Source organism: Ambystoma mexicanum, chromosome 14 (assembly GCF_040938575.1).
Source record: "Ambystoma mexicanum isolate Mex_15411 chromosome 14, UKY_AmexF1_1, whole genome shotgun sequence".
In the NCBI taxonomy this organism is placed as follows: Eukaryota; Metazoa; Chordata; class Amphibia; order Caudata; family Ambystomatidae; genus Ambystoma; species Ambystoma mexicanum.
This window is the reverse complement of record NC_090940.1, coordinates 427,186,321-427,210,583: the sequence shown is the minus strand read 5'-3', so window position 1 is coordinate 427,210,583 and position 24,263 is coordinate 427,186,321. Positions and strand designations below refer to the sequence as shown.

The 24,263-nt window shown below is 48.2% G+C and overlaps 1 protein-coding gene across 6 annotated transcripts in view; it reads left to right on the top strand.

Annotated features, from left to right (window-relative positions):
* The window catches only part of YLPM1 (YLP motif containing 1), a 1,127,325-nt gene that overhangs the window by 675,878 nt on the left and 427,184 nt on the right, over positions 1–24,263 (top strand). For all 6 annotated transcript variants that reach the window (XR_011283753.1, XR_011283754.1, XR_011283752.1 and 3 more), the window contains exon 14: positions 4,113–4,289. Coding sequence is in view for 3 of the 6 variants with exons in the window: in XM_069637605.1 (XP_069493706.1) it covers positions 4,113–4,289 (177 nt within the window). In the remaining 3 variants the exon portion in view is untranslated. The remainder of the gene's footprint in view (positions 1–4,112; positions 4,290–24,263) is intronic.

Sequence of the window (24,263 nt, the reverse complement as noted above, 5' to 3'; positions counted from 1 at the left end):
GCACTGCCACCAGCCAACTCTTGATGAAAAGGGAGCGAAACAGTGCTCCAAGAGAAAGAGACAAAAAGGGATAAGAATTAACCCTTTCCAATACTCCATGTAAGATGGGGTGTACTGGGTCTGTGGTTTAAAGAGACTACATAAAGTTAATGGCAAATTTACATGTTTTTGGGAGACAGTAGTCAGTCCCAGAAAAATGGAGTCAGTGGGAAGTCTAAAAGACAACCTTGTGTCCCTGCACTGAAGGTGCTGTGTAACACACACAAAGGATGCTCATGGAGTAGGTGAGGCTCCAGCCGAGGTACATGGGGGATGCATTCTCCTTCCTGTGGGAAAGGCCTGTTCCTGTACGCGTTCCCTCCGTTGCCTCTATTACTACGATTCATCAGTCAACTCAGACGGTGTCGGTGCAGGATGATCCTCGTTGCACCAGCGTCGCCGAGGCAGATTTGGTACCCGGACCTTTTCAGCATGTCGGCTGCACCTCCAGTCAAGCTCACGGTGGTTGTGGATCTGCTCGCTGGGGAAGGAGGCGCAATCCTGGACCACAACCCAGGATCGCAGAACCTCAAGGCCTGGTTCCTGCAACCTTAGAATTCGGTGGGTATGAGCTGCCAGTGGACTGCACGGAAGGCCTTGCCACGGCATCATCGACTCTTAAGTGATACGAGCACAAATGGAAGCGTTTAGCGACTTGGTTCCAGTCGCAGAAGGTTAACCCTCTGAGGGTCACGGCCCCTCAAGTCCTCCGTACTTGTTGTCGTTGACTAATTCGGGGCTGGCTCACTCATCCATTAAGGTGCATCTGGCAGCTATCTCCCGCTACACCAGGTCTCCGGACGGTCTTCTCTTTGGTCACACTGTCTAGTGAAGGAGTTCATTAAAGGACAGCTCTGATCGTTCCCGCCGGTGAAGGCGCCTGCCCCAGTGTGAGGCCTTGCTCTCGCTGGATGTTGCTTGTGCACTTAAGTTCTACGTGATACGCACAAAGTTTTGGGAAGACCTCTCAACTGTACGTGAACTTTGGTCTTATGAACCTTGGGAAGGCCTTGTCCAAGGCTTCCATCTCAATGTGGCTCTCCGGCTGCATCATGCACTGTCATCGGTTGGCGAACCGACCGCTGCCCGACTTTGAGAGCCCATTCCACCAGACCGAACACTGCAACAACAGCATTCCTGGCTGGTGTGCCCCTGCTGGACATCTGCAGGGCTGCTACGTGGAGTTCCACACACACCTTCACGAAGTTCTAGTGCGTTGACAGGGATTCCAGGGAGGAGTCCAGAGTCATCCAAGCAGTGCTATGTGTTAGGAAAGATTTCTTAATTGTGGGTAATTTTCCTTCCATGTGGCAACCCCTAAACGTTGTGCTGCTGGTTTCACCAGGATCTAGACTTTGCCAGAGAAGTGCAGCCTTCTGCCGCACTCCTCTGGGCTTTCGCTCCATTCTTACGGGGAAACTGACATGCCCTTAAGACAGTCAGTACCTGGAAACGTTGTATTCCGTAGTTTCTTTATCATGTTGCAGCTTTCGCGCAACATGGCACAAGAGGGCACTGTAAGCTAAGTTACTGCTCTCTTTGGGTCTCTAGTTTACTACAGGCCCTAGATACTCTCTTGGGATTGTTAACGAACGGTGCAAGTGAATCATGGATGGGACTGGTGGCAGCGATCGTTTCTTTGTGTTTTTGAGCTCCTTTTGGCGTTTAAGCGCGTTTCTCGCGCTTAGCTCAAAATGGTGGCCTGGCTCCCAAAATGGCCAGACCACAAGGTTCAGTGTCCTGTCTGCTGACCGTCTTGCCCCCTTCACCTTCCCCAGGTCGAGCCGACCCGGGGCCTTCCTTATTTGGGCATGTACTTTCCCGCGAAACACAGATGCTTTCGCGGGCTTCTACAGGCTTTGTGTGTACCTCCAGGATGTGGGCTGGGATGTCTGGTCCCAATACACATCCTGGGTGCCAGAGAGTCTAGGGTGGTGTGAATGCCTGGGACCTCCGTGGTCCGTGATAGGTCCACGTATGGTGTGAGTGTTTTGTGAGCAGATCTCCCATTGGGTCCCCTCCGTTTTGGCGCGAAGGGAACCGTGGGTAAGAGGTGGCTGGAAACACCACTACCATTTCGATCTGAGTTCACGAACAAAGGAATACAGCAGCCAAGTATCCTGCAACCACGAGGCTGAACCGAGGAATCGCTGGTGACCCGTTGAAGGACTGCTCCTCTGCACTGCTGTCGCTTGGTGAAACCCTTTCTACCTCTGATCGAACGAGAAGGCCTGTACTGGTACTTCGACCCTTGGAATAGTGGGAACAACTATTCTCAGCATCTTCACCATCTCCTGCACGTAAGCCTTCGGAAGTGTCTCTGGGCCATCCAGCAGACTGACCAGCCTACCCAGGAGTCTTGCTCTGTAACCGCCGTCAGGTTGTGTTGTATTACGAGTCCTTGTCACTCTCACACGATTCGTACACTTGGCATTCCCAGGTCTGAAGTGATTAGTGTACATTTGGCTGAAATACACATGGCCGCTCCATTGCCCTGCTGTGGTAACAAACTGTGCGGGTTCACTGCGTTTGGGACGTCCCCAACTCAACTTCTGCTGCTGCGGAGTCTACACGACGCGGAGACGTCCCCTGCTTGTATCTGAACCTGCCAGCACTGAAACTGAAGCGGAGAAGCCTGGGTCTGCTTGCATCGGGGACCGATGAGTAGCATCGCTAGGAACTGGTCGCCCTCCTGCAGGAGCCCATAGCTTTTCCCCGCTGTGTCTAACAGCACGCCTTTCCGTACTCGCGCTCTGCTTCTGCCCACAGTGGAGGCTGCGCTTGAGTCGCTGAGCTCTGTTCATCTTCATTTGTTTACCGAACTAAACTGCCTAATTCCCTCGAAGAGACTCCCCTTTTTGCCCGTTGGCACCAGCGTGTGCAGGTACTTTTGAGCACAAGGCTCCACTCTTCGTAGGGCTTGGACTTCCTTTTAGTTAGGTGCCTCTGAAGGCGGACTGGGTCTAATTATTATTCGCACTGCCTGTTTTCCTCCCCATCTAGGTGGTCTACACATTTCGTGTGTCTAACTAGTTAGACTCGTTTGTATTTGTATATATATTGTATTGGTTTGGTATGTGTTGGTTTACTTGAGTTTTATTGTGATTTCTCGCTACGGTCAATGTTACAAAGGCCTTGTAATGTGTATATATTTTTAATATAACACCTGCTTGGAGTAATTTGTAAGTGTCCTTGCTTTGTGTGCTCATTGCAGGCTTTCAGTCACCCTCACCCCTCTTGAGACCTAGTCTTGACCGCCGCGATCGCTACCTTGATTGGTCTGGCTTGTCCAGAGGTTACCCTGTTCCAAGAAACTAGGCTGGCCTTCTGAACCTCTGCCCTCCAAGACAGAGTTCAGAAATCCGTTTTAACACTATGCAACCTGTTCGATTGAGGCAAGTCTGTTACAGAGGTAAGGGTGAATTGCTTCTGTTGAGCCTTGCCACCTCCTGCTGTTGTGTAATGTTGTACCGCTTTGTATTCGTTATTCATGAGCCTGTGAATCCATGCCAGACCCGTGCTGGAGAACAATTGTAACAGGTAAGTAACTTGTTCCTTACTGGAACAGTGAGAAAAGGGAGACAATATTTCCTCTCAGCACTCCATAGAAGGTGGAGTGCGCGGATCACACAAAATAAAATACAGGTGGGACAAAGGGGTGTCCCCCTGCCTTGATAACATGTGAAAACAGGTAAAACAAAAAGAAAAGCTCAAGGAGCTTCCAGCAACACTGCGTAGAAAGTGGCGTGTGCTGCTATAGTAAAATGTAGATGCCAGAAAATAACTCAAATTAAAATGTACCAGAAAAGGTTCCCAAGGTTTGAGCAAAAGATTAAGTGTGGAAAAAGGTTCCTGGTCACTCGGTCCAAAAATCCAATAGTCCAGAAGAAATTCTTGGACTCACAGTGGGAAGAATTTCAAGAAGGAAAATCTACCTAACAGGCGTAATGAAATAAATGTACATCATTTGTAATATTTCAGGCCACAGTCATTTAAAGTTTTGTGAAACGTGAATTTGTATTTGCAGTAATACATCTTGGCAATGTTTATAATTAAAAATTATCATTGCACAGGTGATGGAGTATGAGTATGAGCCGGAGATGGAGGACACATATCGCAGTAGCATGCTTAAAACTTTCAAAAAGACTTTGGATGATGGTTTCTTCCCCTTCATTATCTTGGATGGTATCAACGACCGAGTGAAGCACTTTGAGCAGTTCTGGAGTTCTGCTAAGACGAAAGGTTTTGAGGTACGAATAGATGAAATATTATTTTCTGCAAGTCATTATGCATAATTCTGTCTGTAAGGTATTTTTTTCTAAAGTCCAACTGCTGTGGGACTTCATAAGAATTATCTCTTGGTATTTGGGACCCAACTCTTAATATCTGCCTGTACTATACACATCTGTAGAGTGGCTAAGCAGCCAGGCTTATCCGAGGAGGGAGTAATGTGAGCTGTGGAGCAGTACAATGAAATCGGTTCACAGAGGTATCCAAGTAAACCCTTAGAAAGTTCTATTACAATATATTTATTTCTGATGCTTGTTAATCTGCTCAGAATCACATGCTGTGCCTATAGTCAGAATTCCAGTGGTAACCGCAGAGTTTTGCATGTTGTCTTTCGAGAATCGAAAGGGAACGTTGACATAGGTGTGCCTGTAACACTATCTCTGACGTGTAGTGTACCCAAAGTCCCTCACGTGGCAAGGTGCCTCAGATTGTTTTTTTCCGCCCAGCTCGCTCAGCCTACACTACATCACAAGAGAAGGTGTTGTGGTGGAAAATATCATTTATGAAAGCTTTCATGGAAGCGGTTAAAAGATTCATCCCCCCCATTTCTAACCCGGCTCCTAGATGGTATCTTAATGTACTATTGACTAGATTTATGGGGTCTCCTTTTGAGCCTATGCATAAGGCAAGTCACAAAGGTCTTGCCTATAAGACAGCCTTCCTAGCGACTATCACTTCTATAAGGAGAGTTGGTGAACTACAGGCCCTTTCAGTTCTCAAATCTTTCGTTACAGTTCAGAGATAAGGTGGTTCTGCACACTTACCCTCGATTTGTGCCTACATTTATTTCCAAGTTCCATGTGAACCAATCTATAGAACTGTCCACTTTCTTCCTGAATCCCACTAACGTGGCCGAAAAAAGCCTACACACATTAGATGTGCGCAGGGCAGTCCTGTTTTACCTGGAAAGAACTAGACCACTGAGGAAAACAAACCAATTTTTCGTTTCAGTGGCAGCTGGTAGAGAAGGGGATCCGGTCTCTAAATCCGCCATATCACAGTGGATTGTCAAATGCATCACACTCGGTTACGCTCTTGCTAAGAGAGTACTGCCTTCAAGCCTAGAGCACATTCTACTCGAGGCACTCGGGCTTACATAGCTTTCATTACAAATGTTTTCCTAGAGTCCATTTGCAAAGCTGCAACTGGAGTTCTGTACACACCTTTACAAAACACTATTGCCTAGACACTCATTCTAAATTTGATTCTTAGGTGGGACAAGCAGTCTTAAGACCTCTTTTCACTACTGTTCCTTCTCACTACCCACCTCCAACTCTGGGTACTGCTTGCTAGTCTATGCACAGCATGTGATTCTAAGCAGATTAACCAGCATCAGAAGACATGCACTACTCACCGTAATAGCATTTCTGATGATTGTATCTGCTTAGATTCACATGGGCCCACCCTTCCTCCCTGCTCGGGTGAAAGTAACATATACATCTTACTACTTTCTCTTTTATGTACTCACTCACGATAGTCATTGGGCTCCCTCATGGCAGAAGAAATACAATTAGAGGGACCGCGATGCGTGAGGTGATTTTGGGTACACTACACATCATGTTAGGGATAGTGTTACAAGCACACCCATGTCAACGTCCCCTTTTCGATTCTCGAAAGACAAAATGCAAGACTCTGCAGTTACCACTGGATGTCGGACTATATGCACAGCATGTGAATCTAAGCAGTTACAATCAGAAATGCTATTACGGTGAGTAATGAAAGTCTTCTGGAGCTTGTGGATCACATGCTTTGCATAGTCCGACATCTAGTGGAAGTTGCAGAATATTACAAGTGTTAGGCAGAATCCTATGCAGTGCTCTTAGGGACCACTGCACAGACTTAAGACTACAAGTGGTAATACAAGTTCACCTTTGGTAAAAGCCTGTATTACACAGAAAAGAGTGGTAGCAGTGACTGAGCAGCCAGACTTCTCTCAAGAGCAAATGAGCAGTAGTAGAGATTATACAAAGGACTACAATCACTGTGACTAAAGCAAACACTCACTCAAGGTTTCCGGTTAAAAAAATAGAAGTACATTTATTTTTAAACCATCTGTTCACAAAGCACTTCACTTCTAGTAAAATAAAACCACACTACACACAACCAATTCCCCTTGTGCAGAACAATTCAAGGTAAGTACTTTAGGATTTTACAGATAGGTGTTATGAAACAAAGACGTTACCAGGAGTACATATGCAATCCCTTTATGACAGTAATGACTGTTCGGTCTTACTAAAGATAAGCGTACCCGCGGGTAGAAATGTAACCGTAGTCAAACACACTTAGCACATGAATTAACACAAGAGAGTTGGGGATAAAAATCATCAGCAATTCCTTTTGTCAAGGCAGAGAGAATCAGAGAGCACTTTCTAACAAGAAGATAAGTCAATAGGCCTGCGCCATTGTCAAATGGAACTGGGTTCCTGTTGCCAAGGATCAAACGGTTAGAACAGTTCACTATTCAAGATTGCCAGGAGTACTTGGATATTGTCAGAAGAGGAGGCAAAAGTTATAGGAGGGAAGGAAGAAAAGGACAAGCCTTTGGTGAGGAAGAAGAGTTCACCCCAATTCCTCGAAGTCGAACACAGTAACTTATTCGTTGAAAAACGCTGGTGCCACGGTAATTGTTCCTGGTAGTTTCCTGAAGACTCACGGTTCCTGGAGCTTCAGTCGTTGAGAGACAAGAAGCACGTCGTCTGGAGTGATCTGCACTACTCAGGGATGAGGCCAGCAGCAGCGGCGGTGAATAAAAGGTGCGCTCCTTTAAAACAGGAGAGGCTCTTCAGATGGCTATCCGGACCACTACAGCAGTGTGCAGCGATTACTACTACGAAGAGGATCCTCTGGCTGTGGAAGATGAGCTGGTTGACCCCACCAGGCTCAAGGGAAGAAGACTCGGACTGGATCTTCTCTGGTCGTTGGAGGGTAGATGGCGCAGGACTGCAGCAGGGCTTCACCGGGACTCTGGGTTGCAGCAGCCGTCGTCTTCTCCGCTTCTCTTCGGTTCCTTGCAGTTCCAGTGGCGACTCTGACTTCCAGCCCAAGAGTCCTGCCTTTATGCGAAAATCCCCCATTCACACAGCCTGGCTGTCAATCACACAGCAGGGGGGTTGTCCAGCTCGGACAACCCATCCAGCCAATGGACACAATGTTAGACTTGGGTTTCCAAGGATACCCTGTGCAGGGGGTGACTACACCCCTACCTCGCATTCAGCCCACCTAGACACCCAGGCGCCAAGAGGAGGGCTTTTTCGCAGAAGCCCGCCAAAAGACTGTGAACAAAGAAGGCAGACCTGGCTTGCCGTGCAAAGTAAAACACAAGAAGGACTTTAACAAAAAGAAATGGTGACTTAATCCGACCGGAGCCGGAAAAAAAAGTATTTGGGCAAGTGGGTTTACGTTTGGGGCTACCACAATAGCCTGGAACAATACCACGTTTATGTAGTATAATTGCGGTAGAAAAGTAAGGGTAGATACCACTGCCAACAGCCAAGTCTAAATGTTAAGAGTATAACAAATCTCAGAAAGGCACAGACAAAAAGGGATAGGAATTAACCCTTTCCAGTACTCCATGTAAGATGTAGTGCACTGGGTCTGTAGTTTTAAATGACTACATAAAGTTAATGGCAACTTTACTTGTTTCTGGGGGGACAGTAGTCAGCTCCTGAAAAATGGAGTTAGTGGGAAGTCTAAAAGAAAACCCTGTGTTACTGCACTGAAGGTGCTGTGTAACGCACACAAAAAGTGGGGCTCATGGAGTGGTGTGCTCCAGAGCCTAAGATCACACAAACAGTAGAAATACACATGGCAAAACACATGTAAGAGTGGGAAAAAGGCTCACACTCTTATCAAGTGAAAAAAATAAACTCCAGAAAAGCTGCTGGGGGACTCACTAGGTGAGGGTAATTAGCCATAGAATGAGAATTCTCCCTAACAACCTCCATCACTTCCTGCCCACCTCAGACACTCGGGCGCCAGAGGCGGTATTCACTCATGTAGCCCGCCAAAGGCGAAGAGATAAACTCTAGAAGGACCTTTCCACAAAGGCGAAAAAGGAGACGGGGAACTGTTTAAACAAAGGGAGCTCAGACGCCATCTTGAAAAACATGCCTCCTGCGATTTAACGTTACTGGAGCTACGAATAGTTTGCGGTCGGGACAAATCATGGTAGTTCGTTTTAAAACCACTGCCACCAGCCATTCTGAGAGGAAAGGGTAGCAATTGACTGCTACGTGAGTAACTAGACACAGGGCTGTTAGGCAGAAACCTGTGCAGTTCCCTTAGGGACCACTGCAAAAAGTTTAAGACCACAGGAGTAAGCAGTAAACCCAATTGATAGCAGTCTGCACCACCCAGATTTACCTGGTAGCTGTGTCTGAGCAGTCAGACCTCTCTCAAGAAGAGTTAGGCAGTATATAGAGTATACACAATAGGGCCAAAGACCCAGTAGAACAAGCGAACACTGACCAGAGCTTTGGTATAAGTATAGAATTATTTATTTAACAACACTTATGAAAATACACTGGCACTAATATATCAAGCAAGTTCGAACAGTCACTATGTATATACACCTCCCTAGTTAATTATTCGACAAGTCTAGGTTAAGACACCACTTATTTAGCAAAACAGAGGTGAGCGCGTAACCGTAGATGCCACTCCAATAATTCGTTTAAAAAGGGAGAGATAAGGCAGATTAGTGAAGGCGAGCGTCCCGCAGGGAGCATGATCTTCCCCACAATGAGACAATAATGGACTCTCCCAGGATGGGAATAAGGCTAAGACAAAGTGCGGGTGAGCTTAAATGGGAGTTTATCAATCAGAATAGGGCATGCAAAGGACTCTGCAAACTCCGAGAGCGCTCTGTCTGACAATAGCAAAGACAGGCGTATATATTTACAAAAAACGTCATAAGAACCTACACACTATAGGGGGCACAAGTTCGTGGGGATTGGGTGGCGACGACAAACTATAGGTGCCGCTGTGATGTGGTTTGCCGTGGTTGGTGGACGTCACTGGTTACCCTCGTGGGCCGGGCAGGTCAGCTGGGTTCATCTGGACGGTGTTGTTGTGCCAGCCGTGACCAGTGTCGGTGATGAACGTCTTTCCTGGCTTTCTGCCCTAAGGCCACGCACACTGCATTCATTCAACATTGCAATATTATCTTCCCCGGTAAATCTTCCAATAGGTTATTCTACAGGTTAATGCAACACAGGAGGAATGCACCTAGCGTGGGGTCTTTTGGTGATGCATCAATACATGGTTACCATAGTCCTGATGACCGGGTATCATAGGTTGCGAGGTTGGGTCTCGGGGCAAGGGACGGGCTGTCCGAGTTATCATGTCCCGTTAGAAGTCGTTATGAATGTGTTCCTGTAGTGTTGTTATAATATTGGGTGTACTAATTTTATAGGGGCCATTAACCTAGGGTGAGCCGGTGGGTCGTGGAGCCTAAGAAAGGGCGCCTTCGGATCTGTGTTTAAGGCCGGGGTTTACTGCTGGGTTGTAAATAATTCAGGTGGCAGGCCGCGGCCCTGGGTGCTGCGGGGGAATGTGAATGTTTGAAGCGGCTCCAGCCGAATTGGGGGAGGTGGAGCAGAGCAGCACAGGCCTCTGCTTTTCCGTCTGGCAGGCTTCAATGGGGAGGAAGGGGGAATGGCCTTGGATATGCCCACAAAGGTATTTTCCTCGTGTGTTGCAGATTTAAGTGGAAGAGGCATAAACATTCATATAATCTACAATGCTCATTGAGTCTTTTCAAAGCTTATGTTTTCAACATTGTTAGTGCCTTTTACATGTCCATTTCAAATGTGTTACCTATATGTTAAGTATTTAACAACCACAACATTTTGTTACATTTCTATACATGCGCAGTAAGCGAGGTAGTAGTAAGGTTGGTGGAGCACGCAGGAACAACCGACTAATAAGACTGATGGCAGTGACACATGGTGAACTTGGACATGCATACTGTGCATTTTCGTGCACCATTTACATGAGCTCCCAATAGGGTTGTATTTGTCTTCCTTTGCACTCTAGCAGCATTAGTTCAGTTATGGCATGGGACCTTGGGGTGCAGTCTTCTCGGCGAAACATATAACATGAAAACCCGGGGACACTTTTACCATTTGCGCATAGCTACGGAGATGTGGGTACTTCAACCCGAATGCCACATAAACACACATTCTGCCATATTCATGCAGGTTACATGTTTTTAGTCAGAAAGGTCATGGAGAGAAGAGTTTCATCACAGGTTGTCTGCTCATTAGTATTTGGGGGCTCTGCTTTTGTCAGGGGACCATTTTACAGTTCTTTTCCACCCCGGTCCTGCTGGCCGGGTCATACTGGGAACCGTGATACACTGCGGAAGGTGAAATGTTAGTGTTTGCATCTAGCACTAGCTCATGTCCGTCTGTTCGTGGGAACGGGCTCTCAGCGGATCTGCCAGGCAGCTGCGGCTGCAGGGACAAGTGAGACTCTCCAGGGGTGGGGGCTGAGCTGTGGTGCACAGGGCTCAAACCATTTTGATTTTACAAAATGGTTTCCAGGGCCTAGCTAAATACAGCATGTTTGGTCAATGTCTTCAGCCAGTGGTCCACCCGCCACCTGGGCCCTGGTGGCGAGGGGGAAACCCTGACGAGCCATGGACTTCACAGGGGGGGAGAGGCTGCAGGGGAGGGGGGGTCTCTTGGACCAATCCTCCCATACAGTAGGAAAATAACACAGTACCAACACTTTTAAGAAACCACAGCAAGTCAAGAAAGGCAGGGTCTACTGTAGAGCAAAAAGTTCATAGGCCAGGCCCACTCTTGGAGAGAGCAAGGCGGAATGTGCCCAAGATCACACAGTGGAAATGCACTCAGTCTTTGCAGAAAAGTCAAGAGGTTGAATCAGTTCAGACAGGTACAGTTAGCAGGTCTGAGGTCAACCCAGTTAGAAAGTCAAGGATTTACGGGACACCTTGGACAATCTGTTGCAAGGGAGACCAGGCGGGACACAGTACCTGAAATGGTGAGTAAAGTTCCAGCGGTGGCAGTTGTTCCTGGCAGCGGGTGCAAGTCGTGGCTTCAACCAGAGGAAGAGATGATCTCGACGAGGAAGAAAGCCGGAGGTCGTTGCACTGCCAGGGAAGAAACCAGCCACAGAGTTTCCCGGTTAAAAGGTACAACCCTTTTATTTGCGGTAGTGGTGAAGCGTGGCTATCCGGCCGCCGGGGTGCTTGGCACGGGCGACTCGACCACGGGACGATCCAGGAAGGCGAAAAAGGCGAACTGGTTGGTCCCACCAGCTCAAAGGGAAGAAGACACTCCTGGAATAAGATCTCCTCTGTTGTCGGGGAAGTGGTGAGTTCGTACAGTAGGGCTCCATCGGTGGTCTCGTCGTAGATGGCTCAGCTTCTCCCTTCTTCGGATTCTTTAGGTCCTGTGGCGACTTCTCAAGTTCCAGTCCCCAAAGCTCTGCTTTTATGCAGAAAAACCCCCATTCAACAGCCTAGCTGTCACTCAAACATGCTAAGTGGTGAGCCGGCGGCTCACCACTGGGCCAATCACACAAGAGTGCGACTTGATTTGCCAAGGCAACTCAGTCCAGGTTGCCTAATCCCCCTCTGACACATCCTGTTGACCCCAGACACAGTGGCACCATTTGGAGGCCTTCTGTGGAGAAGTCCGCCAAAAAGTGGAACAAAGGGCTCGACTTGGGTTAGGGTTTCAGAGGTGAACACAAACGCCATTTTAAAACCGAGTCCTGGCAAAAAGACCCAAACGGGGAATAAATATTAAATATATAACCCGGCGATATCTTTAACATTGCACCAAAAAGTGGTGCGTTTAAAATGAATGGGAAAATCCCATAGGAAATATTCTGGTGGAATATCTTGCGTGGTATCCACTGCCACCAGCCAAACACCTGACAAGGGGGGTCTGGACAGTGCCCCCTTGGAAAACCGACTTGGGGTCAATCGAATTACCCCTATCAGTACTTCCACAATATGATGGTTTGTACTGGTTCTCTTCACAATTTGAGACTAGTAAAGCCAATGGTGACTTTACATGCCCTGGGAGACAGTAGTCAGTCCCAGGGTATGGAGTCTGTTTGGGGGTCACTATGACACCCCTGTGTTACTGCACTGAGGGTGCTGTGTAACACACATACCAAAAACACATGAAGCCCTATGGAGTAAAAAGACTGCATAGCCCATAAAACACATTACATAGTCAAAGGACATTCTCAAATCATGTCTAAGAGTGGGAGAAAAAGAGTCTCACACTTAGCAGGAGAAACAAACCTCAAAAATCCAGCAAAGCTGCTGGGGGACTCACTAAGTTTGGGAAATTAGCCTTAACAGAGAATTCTCCCTAACACGGGCTTACTTAGTAACCCCTCCAGCACTCGATAGTAAGATGGGGTGTGCTGGGTCTAGGAATTTAAATGACTAGTATAATCATTTTCACTTTACTTACTCTGGGAAACAGTAGTTTATCCCAGAGAAGTTATTTAAACCTTTGGAGAGCATTAAAGGCTTCCCTGTGCCACTGCACTGAGGGTGATGTGACAAAAATTAAAAGATGCCTATGGAGTGGTTCAAACTCCATAACCAAAGAAAACACAGAGGTAAAACACATTTAAAAATACATGAGAGAGTGGGAAAAATGCTCACTCTCTCTCGAAGTAAAAAAATAGTCATCCAAAATCCAACAAAGTTGCGGGTGGTCTCTAAGGTGAAGGGAATTAGCACATTTTTGAGAATTCTCCCTAACAAGGACCGTCCGGCTGCTGACTGATCTGGGGCTCTCCATGAACAATCCAAAATCCTGTTTGATTCCATTCCAGAACGCACTGTTCATGGGGGCCAGCCTCGACTCGGTCCCCCTGCCTGGCGGCCCCCTCGGAGGAAGTACTGGGCAAGGTGAAACGGCTGTTGACACTGAAGACCGCCACAGTACGGACCATCAAGTCGCTTCTCAGCATGTCGTCATAGATTTACCTGATACGGCTCTGCAGGTTGCAGATGCGACCTCCTTCAGAAATTCCTGGACGCTTGTTCGATCTAGGTGTCCAGAAGCTTCGCAGACAAGATTGTTCTCTAAAAGGAGTTCCGTCGAGCGATAAGGTGGTGGGGCGTGCGCTCGAACATCGCCGGGGGCACGGACTTCCAGTGTTCCGTACCAGGAGACGGTCACCACGGACACTTCCCTGAAGGGCTGGGGAGCCCACACCGGAAGTCTCCACCCCAGAGGCCTCTGGCAGTTGGAGAAGGATAGCCACATCAGTGTCCTGGATCTGCGGGCAGTGTTCTGGGCCCTCAAGTCGTTCCTTCCGTCCCTCAAGGGCAAAGTGGCGAGGGTCTTCACGGACAATACCACCACAATGTTCTACATCAGGAAGCAGGGGGGCCCCAGCTCCCTCCGGAGAGGCGCAGGACTTGTGGGACTGGGCCGTTGCCTAAGAAATGTTCCTCATTCCTTTCCACCTGGCGGGAGTTAAAAACAACCATCGCCAACTCCCTCACCAGGGAGCTGCACTCTTGCCAGGAGTGGGAGCTTTGGCAGGATCAAGTGGACAGCCTCTTCCTCAAATGGGGCAGACCCCATATCGATCTGTTCACGACGGCGACTAACTCCAGATGACAGAAATTCACCAGCGGTATCCACCAGCCGAGGAGCATGGGGGTTGTGGGGGCGTTTTCCTTCCAGTGGGAAGGCCTCTGAGAGTTATCAATCAACTCAAAGCGTGCCGTTGCAGGATGATCCTCGTTGCCCCGGCGTGGCCGAGGCAGATTTGGTACCCGGACCTCCTCAGCCTGTTGACGTCTCCTCCAGTCATGCTGCCAGTGGTCGTAGCGCCACGACCTAGCATCTCTGAACCTGAAGGCTTGAGTCCTGCAGCCTTAGAGTTTGATGGGTACGAGCTACTGGTGGACTGCAGGGAGGTCCTTTCCAGGGCCAGAGCATCATCTACTCTGAAGTGCTACGGCCAAAAGTGGAAGTGTTTCGCGACTTGGTGCCGGTCGCAGAAGTTTAACCCTCTGAGGGTCACGGCCGCTCAGATCCTTCCATACTTGTTGTTGGCTAAGGCGAGGCTGGTGCACGTCTCCATCAAAGTGCATCTGGCGGCTATATCCTGCTACACCATGTCGCCGGGACGGTCTTCTCTTTGGTCACACCGTATAGTCAAGGTGTTCCTCAAAGGACTGTTTTGATCGTTACTGCCGGTGAAGGCGCCTGCCCCAGCGTAGGAACTCAACGTGGTAGTGACGAGGCTTCCGGGGGGGGCCCCCTTTGAGCCTATGCATCAAGCTCCTCTAGTTCCATTTGTGGAAAACTGCTTTTCTAGTGGCCATTACCTCAGCCAGAAGGGTAGTTGAGGTCCTGGCATGCAAGCAGCCTTATCTGACTTAAGAGACGAGGGTGGTGCTGCAGATGCATTCCCCCCCCCCAGCCCCCCTTCATGCCAAAGGTTGTCGGAATTCCACCTCAACAAGCCTGTTTGGGAAGATTGGATGCAGTACCCTTAACAACCCTGACCTCCTGGCAATAGTAGCCCAACCTTTGGTATACGTCTGTACTACACAGGTTGGTAGTGTGGACGAGTAGCCAGGCTTATCTCAAGAGGGGTCAATGTGAGCTGTACTGGAGTTTCACAGAGGTTCACAGTGACAAGTATCCAAGCAAACACTTACACACAGGGTTTCTTGATAAAACAATTATTAATGTATTTGCTAGTCAGTTAATATAAGCCTTCTTCAGAAGGGAGCACTGTAGAACACCACACAAATATACTTCAAAATTATACACTCTATGTTCAGAATCAGTAACTACCCATTTGGGAGGTTGTTAGGCAGAATTGCAGGCAGTACCCTCTGGGACCACTACACACAATTAAGACTACAGGTGTTAGCCAAACCAACCTTTGGTATAAGTCTGTACCACGCCGTTTTTGGTAGCTAGCTGAACAGCCAGGTGCCAGGCTTATTTCGACTTTCAATCACAGTGGTTCAAGTAGACACTTATACTTAGTGTTTCTTGGTAAAACACTTAATAATTCATTTCCACAATCATTTAGAAAACATTTCCCCTTTTATAAAAGACCTCTTAATATCATACACTTCAATACAAAACTGTAAGCTTTTGAGACAGTGTGAGCTCCCCTGAAATAGGAGCCAAATGGCAGTTTAGTTACTTAGCAGTGAGCAAAAAGGACAAAAGTAAGTAGAATAGACCACATATACTTTCTAGGCAGTAGTTTCAGTTCACCAGAGGAGTTCAATTGAAGTGAGTAGGCCAGGCCAAAGTCAATGGGCTAGTGCTCTGGATAGGAGAGAGCAGTTCTGGGATCAAACGGTAAAGTCTTTGCAAAAGTTCTCAGCAGTAGTTTAGACGAAAAAGGATAACTTTTCGGGTCACAAGCTGATTAGGTCTGCAAGTTGAGAAAGTTTCACAAACTTTCTCCGCGAGAGTGGCATTCTCTCAATCAGGTTGGCACAGTACCTTTTTATGAATAAACAAATGTTGCTGAAGGCGTGGTTCCTGGCAGGTCCTCCAGATCTCGCTGTAACTGAGCCTCAGTCATGGGGACAAGAGGGAGGACGTCGGGGGACTCCTCCACTGCACAGGATCGTTGAAGAAAGCAAACACAATGGAGTCACTTCAGTTCCAGTAGCTATAGATTCAAGAACACAAACTGCTGTCCCGCTCGCTGGTTAATCCTAACCAGTCTTGAGAATGGTTTCCAGGTGTCTTATGAGTTGATTGGTTCCACCAACTCAAAGGAAGAAGCCGTCCTTGAAGGAGCTTCTGTCGAATGTAGTTTGGCAATTCGGACATGCAGCAGGGCTTCACCGAGCAAACCAACGGTCCAGGAGTTGCAGCAGCCGTCCTCTTCCAGTCTTCGGTTCTTTTGTTCCAGTGGTCGATTCTGCTTTCCAGTCCAAGAGACTCGCCTTATAAACAGTTTTCTGCCTTTCATTCCAGCCTAGCTGTCACTCACCCAGCAGGGTGGCTGTCCTTGCCAGACAGTCAACCAGCCAATCACGCCAGAGTGCATTTGGGTCTCCGAGGTGACTAAGCACAGGGAGTTTCGGGCACCTCCCTCACTTCCTGCCCACCCCAGGCACTCGGACACCAGAGGCGGTCTTCAGTCCTGAAACCCGCCAAAGGCACACAGACAAAGGGACCAAACCTGGTTTGGCGCGCAGAGACCAACACTAGAAGGACCTTTCCAAAATGAAACGGCGAAAAAAGACGACCTGGGCCTGTTTAAACAAAGGGCTGAAGGAGCCATCTTGAAAAACATGACTCCTGTGATTTTTAGCTACTGGTGTTCATGGTCAGGAAAAATCATGGTAGTTCGTTGTAAAACCACTGCCACCAGCCCTTTTCAATAGGAAAGGGCAGCATTTGACTGCTAAATGAGTATTTAGACACAGGGGATACTATGTAACCCCTCCAGCACTCCATTGTAAGATGGTGTATGCTGGGTCTTTGAATTTGGAAAGACTAGTAAAGTCAATTTCACTTTACATTCTCTTGGAAACAGTAGTTTATCCCAGAGAAGGTATTTAAACCTTTGGGAAGTCTACAAAAAGACATCCCTGTGTCACTGCACTGAAGGTGCTGTGTAACACACATGAAAATATGATGCCTATGAAGTTATCTAAAACTCCATAATCAAAGAACTCAAATGTAAAACGCACATCAAATTACATAAGTGGGGAAAAAAGGCTCACTCTCTTTCCAGGTAAAAACATCAAGTTCTCAAAATCCAGCAAAGTTGCTGGTGGTCTCTAAGGTGAAGGGAATTGGCACTTTTATGAGAATTCTCCCTAACAGAGGCATACAGCAGAGACCTACACCCACAGGTGACTTTAATTGCTAGGGTGCTGTTGACATCAATGTCTTACTGTTGCCATTCAGAATTAGTTAAGATCAAGTAAAAAGGAAAAGATTATTCGAGCAATCAAGATACCACAAATATTTCTTAAGCAGGCAAGTACTTTCAGATCCCCCAATAAGTAATTCAAGTAATACAGGCTAAGCCAAAGTCAATAGGCAAGAGTCTATATGGACTGAAGCACTTCTTTGAAGGTAAGTAGAAACGTCTTTGCACAATGTTTCAGAAGTCTTTGAAGAAAAAGACGAATCAATGTAGGGCCACAAGCTGTTAGACTTATGAGTAGTAGAAGATGCAAGCAACTCTACAGCAAGAGGGACATTCTCTTATACTTTGTACAGTACCTTTAAAATGAAGAAAAGATGCAGCAGATGACTCCTTTTCCTGTGCAGCTCTGCAGATCTCACTTCCTGGGCCTCAGTGGTGGGGACAAGGGGAAGGACGTTGGTGGACTCTTGCACTGCACTGGGACAGTCAAAACTTGCAACCGGCAAACTTCACTTTCAGTGGCTGTTCAGCGTTTCTGCTCTTCGTGTCTACTGCAAATAGCAGCACTGCGGTTCTTGGCTGTCGAGACGGATTTTCCTTGCTTCTGGGGTCCCCACACTCTGATGAGGGGGCTCAGGTTCGGTCAGTCCTGCTTCCTGGGAGTCCGGAGGATATTCCTGGAGCTCTTGGCCAACTTAAAAGCAATGCACACAATCTGGTGCTCCTCTACCTGGCTATACGTTTTCCACCAGCAACTCTGTGGAAATTCAACCAGCTCCGTGATGGATGTCCAGGTGGCTTACTTTGGAGTTTATTGTTGCCACCAACTCAAGGGGTGAAGTCGTCCTTGTATGGGCTTCTCTGTCGATGCAAACTTGGTGGTTCGGCACTGCAGCAAAGCTTCACCGGGCAAACCAACGGTCCAGGAGTTGGAGCAGGCGCCCTCTTCAAGCTCTTCAGTTGCTTTGTCCAGTGGTCGACTCTGCCTTCCAAGCCAAAAGATGTGCCTTTTATTCAGGTCTCTCCCTTTCATTCCAGCCTAGCTGTCAATCACCCAGCAGGGTGGCTGTCCTTGCCGGACAGTCAGCCGGCCAATCATCAGAGTGCATTTGGGTCTCCTAAGAGACCAAGCACAGGGAGTTTAGGGCACCTCCCTCACTTCCTACCTACCCCAAACACCCTGGAGCCAGAGGCAGCCTTCACTTGTGAATCCCGCCAAAGGCAAAACAAACAAAGGTACGAAACCTGGTTTGGTGCGCATAGTAAATCTGAAGAAGGACCTTTCCACAAAGAATTGGCGAAAAAAGACAATTGGGGACATTTTGACAAAAATGGCACCCTTGCGTGCTTTACTACAGCTGCAAACGCAGCCTGAGTTAAATGCACACCTCGGTAGTAAAAGCGAAACCACTGCCACCAGCCATTCAGTGAAGAAAGGGTAACATAAAAATGTTACATGAGAAAAGGGGATACTAAGTAACCCCTCGGCACCCTATTGTAAGACAGTGTGCATTGGGCCTAGAAATTTACAAATGTAAGTAAAGTCAATTTCACTTTACTGCTCTGGGAAACAGTAGTTTATCACAGAGAAGATATTTAAACTTTGAGGAAATATAAGAGACTACCCTGTGTCACTGCACTAAAGATGCTGTGTGCCACAATGTAAAAGATGCCGCCTATGGAGTTTCAGACTCCACAACCAAAAGAAACAGAGTTCAGAAATCACATTAAAATACATGAGAGAGTGGGAAAAAGGGTCTCTCTCTCCAGGTTAAAAGTCCTCAAAATCCAGCAAAGTTGAGGGAATGGGCACATTTCTGAGAATTCTCTCTTACAGAGCTGTTGGTGCTGCCTGTGCTCTTACCGACGCCTTAGTCGCCGGATGAAACGACTTTGCACTCGCTGAATGTGGCACGTGCTCTGAAGTTCTATGTGGCACGCACAGAGTTTCCGAAAGACGTCTCAACTTTTTGTGAGATCTAGTCCTGTGAACCATGGGAAAGCTTTGTCCAAGGCTTCCATTTCCAAGTGACTCTCCGGCGGTATCATGCACTGTCACCGGTTAGCAAACAAACCACTGCCTGGCCGTCCGACGGGCCATTCCACCAGAGTGATCGCTACGATGACGGCGTTACTGTCTGGTGTGCCCCTGCTGGACATCTGCAGATCTGCTACATGGAGTTCTACACACACCTTCACAAGATTCTACTGCGTCGACAGGGATTCCAGGGAGGAGTCGGCCAAGCAGTGCTACGCAACCTGTTTGCTTGAAGGTGAGCCTGGTGAGGAGGTAAGAGTAATTGCTACTGTTGCGCCTTGCCACCTCCAGTGGTTGTGTTTGTATGTACTGCTAAGTTTATTCATTAGCATGTAAATCCATGCCATGCGGGAGTAGGAACAAGTTACTTACCTGTAATTGTTCTCAAGCATGGGTCTGGCATGGAATCACATGTGACGCTTGCCCCTCTGCGCCTCTTCTTGGTCATACTGCCACTTTAAGTGCTACCAAATCTGAAAATGGCTGCCAGAGAAGGGGTTTGGGGAGAGGGCAGTCATTGCCTCGGGGCAGTATGACCCAGAGCTCCTTGATTGGTTTATAGGAGAAAGACCGTTTGTAAGTGAAAGTGAAACTGTTTTTTCTTTTACCGAGGATTCCCAGCCTGACAGAATATTTGAGCATGTGAATCCATGCCAGACCCATACTGGAGAACAAGTTTTGTCTGGTATATGATCTATGCATTTCTTAAGTCTTACCTGTTAGGAAAGATGTCTCATTCTGCCACTTTCCCTCCATATTCTATAAACCCTCCTCCACCCCCAAAACCTTTTTGCTTTGGTTTTTGAACCTGTCCTGACTTTTTACAGGGAAGTGGAGCCTTCAGCTTAGCTACCGTGTGCTTTTGCTAATTATGTCATGGGGGAAACTGATCAGTCCTCCAGATTATCAGTACCGGGTAACTATTCTCTTCTCCAGCATGGGGTCTGGCATGGATTCACATGTTCATGAATATTCCCCATTGTCAGGCTGGGAATCCTCAGTAAAGAAATCAGTTTCACTTCTGAACTGTCTTTCTCCTAACAACCAATCAATGGTTTCTGGGTCATACTGCCCCCAGCCAATGACTGCCCTCTACCTAAGTCCCTCCTCTGGCAGGCATCTTCAGATTTTGTCAGCACGTTCAAGCGTGGGGGGAATCATGATTAGATCTCAGGCTTTTTACTGCGTTTTGCGCTTTTTCTTAGTTTTTATATTTTTTTCCGTCAATCGAGCCTCAAGATCCATCGTCCGACTAACGGGGAACCGTTTTTCGGAACTTTCTATGCCCCTCAAGTGCGATTTATCGTCTATTTCCCTCCTTGGAGGATTCCGGAATATTCTTTGAGGCCTACTGAGGTCTACTCTGCATGTACATGGCTGAAGATAAAGGAGACTCGACGCCTCTGTTCAGGATCTGCCCTGGATGTGGACTACGGAACATTTTCGTGGACGATGGGCACTCCCTGTGCCTTTACTGACTACATTCTGACCAAACACATTTGGAGGAGACCTGTGCGTTCTGCAAGCATATGGTGCCTCGCACCATGAAGGACCATCGTAAGCGACTCTCGGAGTGGCTCCAGATGAAGATCACCGGGCAGCGAGCCTCACCCAGCAAGTGGAAATCTGAGCAGTATTTTAAGACATTTCAGGGTGCTCCGGCAATGGGGGTCCAACATCAGGCAAAGCACTGCGAGCCCACAGGCACCAGGAATGGCGTTGGGGGCAGGCTCCTCGGCGGCGAGGTCGGGAACGGCATCTCAGGCACCCTCGACCACAAGCCAACGCTCTGGGTCAGGGAAGAAGAGAAAGTCGGACCATCCGGGTAAACATCTGGGGAAGTCCACACCGACATTGAAAACCAAGGGGGAGCGGGGCGTTGACACTCCGCCCACCCCCACGATGAAGGCCACGAGCGCGCCCGAGGTCGTGAAGGCCCAGGTTCACCAGGCGAAGGCCTCCCTGGAAGGAGATGTGGTGTCCCTAGCTAAGGTCGCGGATGCAGACTTGCAGGAGGCGGCCCCTAAAACGAGAGTTGCCCTGCCTGCTCTGGGGGAATAGTTTTTTCTACCCATTGAGAAGACACCAGTGAAGACGATGCTGATCTTCTCCTGTACACCATCCATGCTGGTCGAGCAGAAAGGGGGATGGGGGGGCGATAATCATGGTGGGCTCAGACATCTCCTCCTCCTCCGAGCTTTCTAATCTGAAGGCCGTGCTGGATAAGATCGAGGCCAGGTCCTATGGGAAGGACCCTGGTGAAGCAGATGTGGACAGCGACGAGGAGCAGCAGGGCGGTGAGGAGCCAGAGGACATCACGCCACTGCCATCGCTCCCGTTGCAGCCACCAAAGCAACTGCCAGCACTGCCAGAGGACGTGTCGGCCGATATCTTACAGGCACTGCACACCTTGTGTTCAGATATTCAGACAAGAATGCCCCTGTTGCCAGCGGGAGATCCCTGGGCCGCAAGGGGCACCCCATGTCAAGAGAAGGAGAGTCCATACGCCACGCCACGCCATTGCCATCCTTCGCCACCATCATCTCCTCCGAGGGGCGATAAAGAACTGGATACAGCGACGACGGGCACAGTTTGTTAGGGAGAATTCTCATCTATGGCTAATTTCCCTCACCTAGTGAGTCCCCCAGCAGCTTTGATGGACTTCTGGAGTTTATTTGTTTCCACTTGGTAAGAATGAGAGCTTTTCCCCCACTCTCACCTGTGTTTTGCTATGTGATTCTCCGTTTTTGTGATTGTGGACTCTGAAGCACACCACTTCAGCAGGCCCCATCCTTTTGTGTGTCACACAGCACCTTCCGTGCCGTGGCACAGGGTTGTCTTTGAGCCTTCCCTCGACTCCATTTCTGAGGTGACTACTGTCCCCCAGTAAAGGGTAAAGTTACCATTAACTTTCCTTAGTCAATCTACGACAGATCCAATACACCCCATCTTCCAGGGAGTACTGGAAAGGGTTAATTCGTATCCCTTTTTATCTGTACCTCCTAAAGCATTGTTTCGCTCTTTTAACATTTAGACTTGGCTGGTGGCAGTGGTATCTACCCTAACTTTTCTACCCCAATTATATTAGATAAACGTGGTACTGTTCTTGGCTATTATATTAGCCTCGAACATAAACCCGCTTGACCAAATTGTCTCTTTTGGCTCCAGTTGGGTTTATTCACCAATTCTTTTTGTTGAAGTCCTTCTTGTGTTTTACTTTGCACGGCAAAATAGGTTCGCCTTCTTTGTTCACTGTCTTTTGGAGGGCTTCTGCCCAGAAGCCCTCCTAAAGGCGCCTTGGTGTCTAGGTGGGCTGAATGTGAGGGAGGGGTGTAGTCACCCCCTGCACAGGGTATCCTAGGAAACCCAAGTCGCACTTTGTCATGATTGGCCAGGGTAGTTGTCCGGGCTGGACAACCCCCCTGCTGTGTGATTGACAGCCAGGCTGTGTGAATGGGGTTTTTTCGCATAAACGGAAGGTCTCTTGGGCTAAAAGTCAGTCACCACTTGAACTACAAGGAACCGAAGAGAAGCGGAGAGAACGACGGCTGCTGCAACTACCCCGTCCCGGTGAAGCCCTGCTGCAGTCCTTCGCTATCTGCCCTTCAACGACTCAGAGAAGATCCAGTCCGGAGTCTTCCTCCCTTGAGCTTGTTGGGGATAACCAGCTCATCTTCTACAGCCAGAGGATCCTCTTCCGTGGTCGAAATCGCTGCACACTGCTGTAGTGGTCCGGATAGCCACCTGAAGAGCCTCTCCTGTTTTTAGGGAGCGCACCTTTTATTCCTCGTCGCTGGTGCCGGCTTCATCCCTGTGTGGTGCAGTCCCCCTTCAGATTTCGTCCTTCTCGACGAAGCTCCAGGAATCGTTGGTCTGCGGGAAACCCAACAGGAACAACTGCAGGGCACCATCTGCACCATTGGAACAAGGTACTGTTTTCTGTTGAGGAAACTGGGTGAATCCCTTTTTTTTAATTTCCAAGGCTTGCCCTTGTCCTCCCTCCTTCTTATAACTTTTGCTTCAGAACATTGACAATATCGAAGTACTTTTGGATACGTTGAATCGTGAACTGTTTGACCGTGTGATCTTGGGCAACTGGCCCCGGTGTCTTTCGACCCTGGCTCCGGCCCTTTGACTTTTGAGCTCCTGTCTTTGAGCGTTTCTTGATTCTGCCTGCCTAACCAAAATATTGGCTGTGATTTTTGTCCCCAACTCCCTCTGGGTATCTCGTGCAAAGTGTGTTTTTGCCCCGGTAGCATTTCATGTCACGGATACGCGGTTGTTTAGTAGACCGAACTGTCAAAAAGTGATCGCATTTATATTTGCGGTAACATGTTTTGTTCGTAACACTGGTTCATTCAAACACAGGGTACTTACCTCGAGACTTACTGTACAAAGTGAATTGGTTAGTTGTGGTATATTTAACGTGTGGTTTTTATTTGAGTTTAATAGAAGTGTTGTGTTTATAACAAATGGCTTAAAAATAAATGTACTTATTTTTTTACCTGAAACCTTGAGTCTGTGTTTGCTTGAGTCACAGTAATTGTGGTCCCATTGTGTAATCTCTGCTACTGCTCATATACTCTTGAGATAAGCCTGGCTGCTCCGCCACTGCTACCACTATAACTTAGTATTACAGGCTTGTACCAAAGGTAAACTTGTATTGCCACCTGTGGTCTTAATTGTGTGTAGTGGTCCCTAAAGGCACTGCACAGGATTCTGCCTAACCGCGCCCCGACGGCGAAGCAAAATTAAACCATCCGCGACATCGGGCCCCCACCTGCGCACCCTGGTGGGAGGCCGGCTGGCGAACATTTCCGACGGTTGGTTGCTGGACGCCCTGGCCCACGGACACACCCTGGAATTTCATCCTGAAGAAGGGCGCGATAGAGCTCATCCCAAAAAGGCTTAGGGGCTCCGGAGTGTACTCCCGGTACTTCCTCGTCAGAAAGAAGACTGGCGGTTGGAGGCCCATACAATACCGCTGCCACCTCAACAAGTACATCTGGTCCCAGAAGTTTTG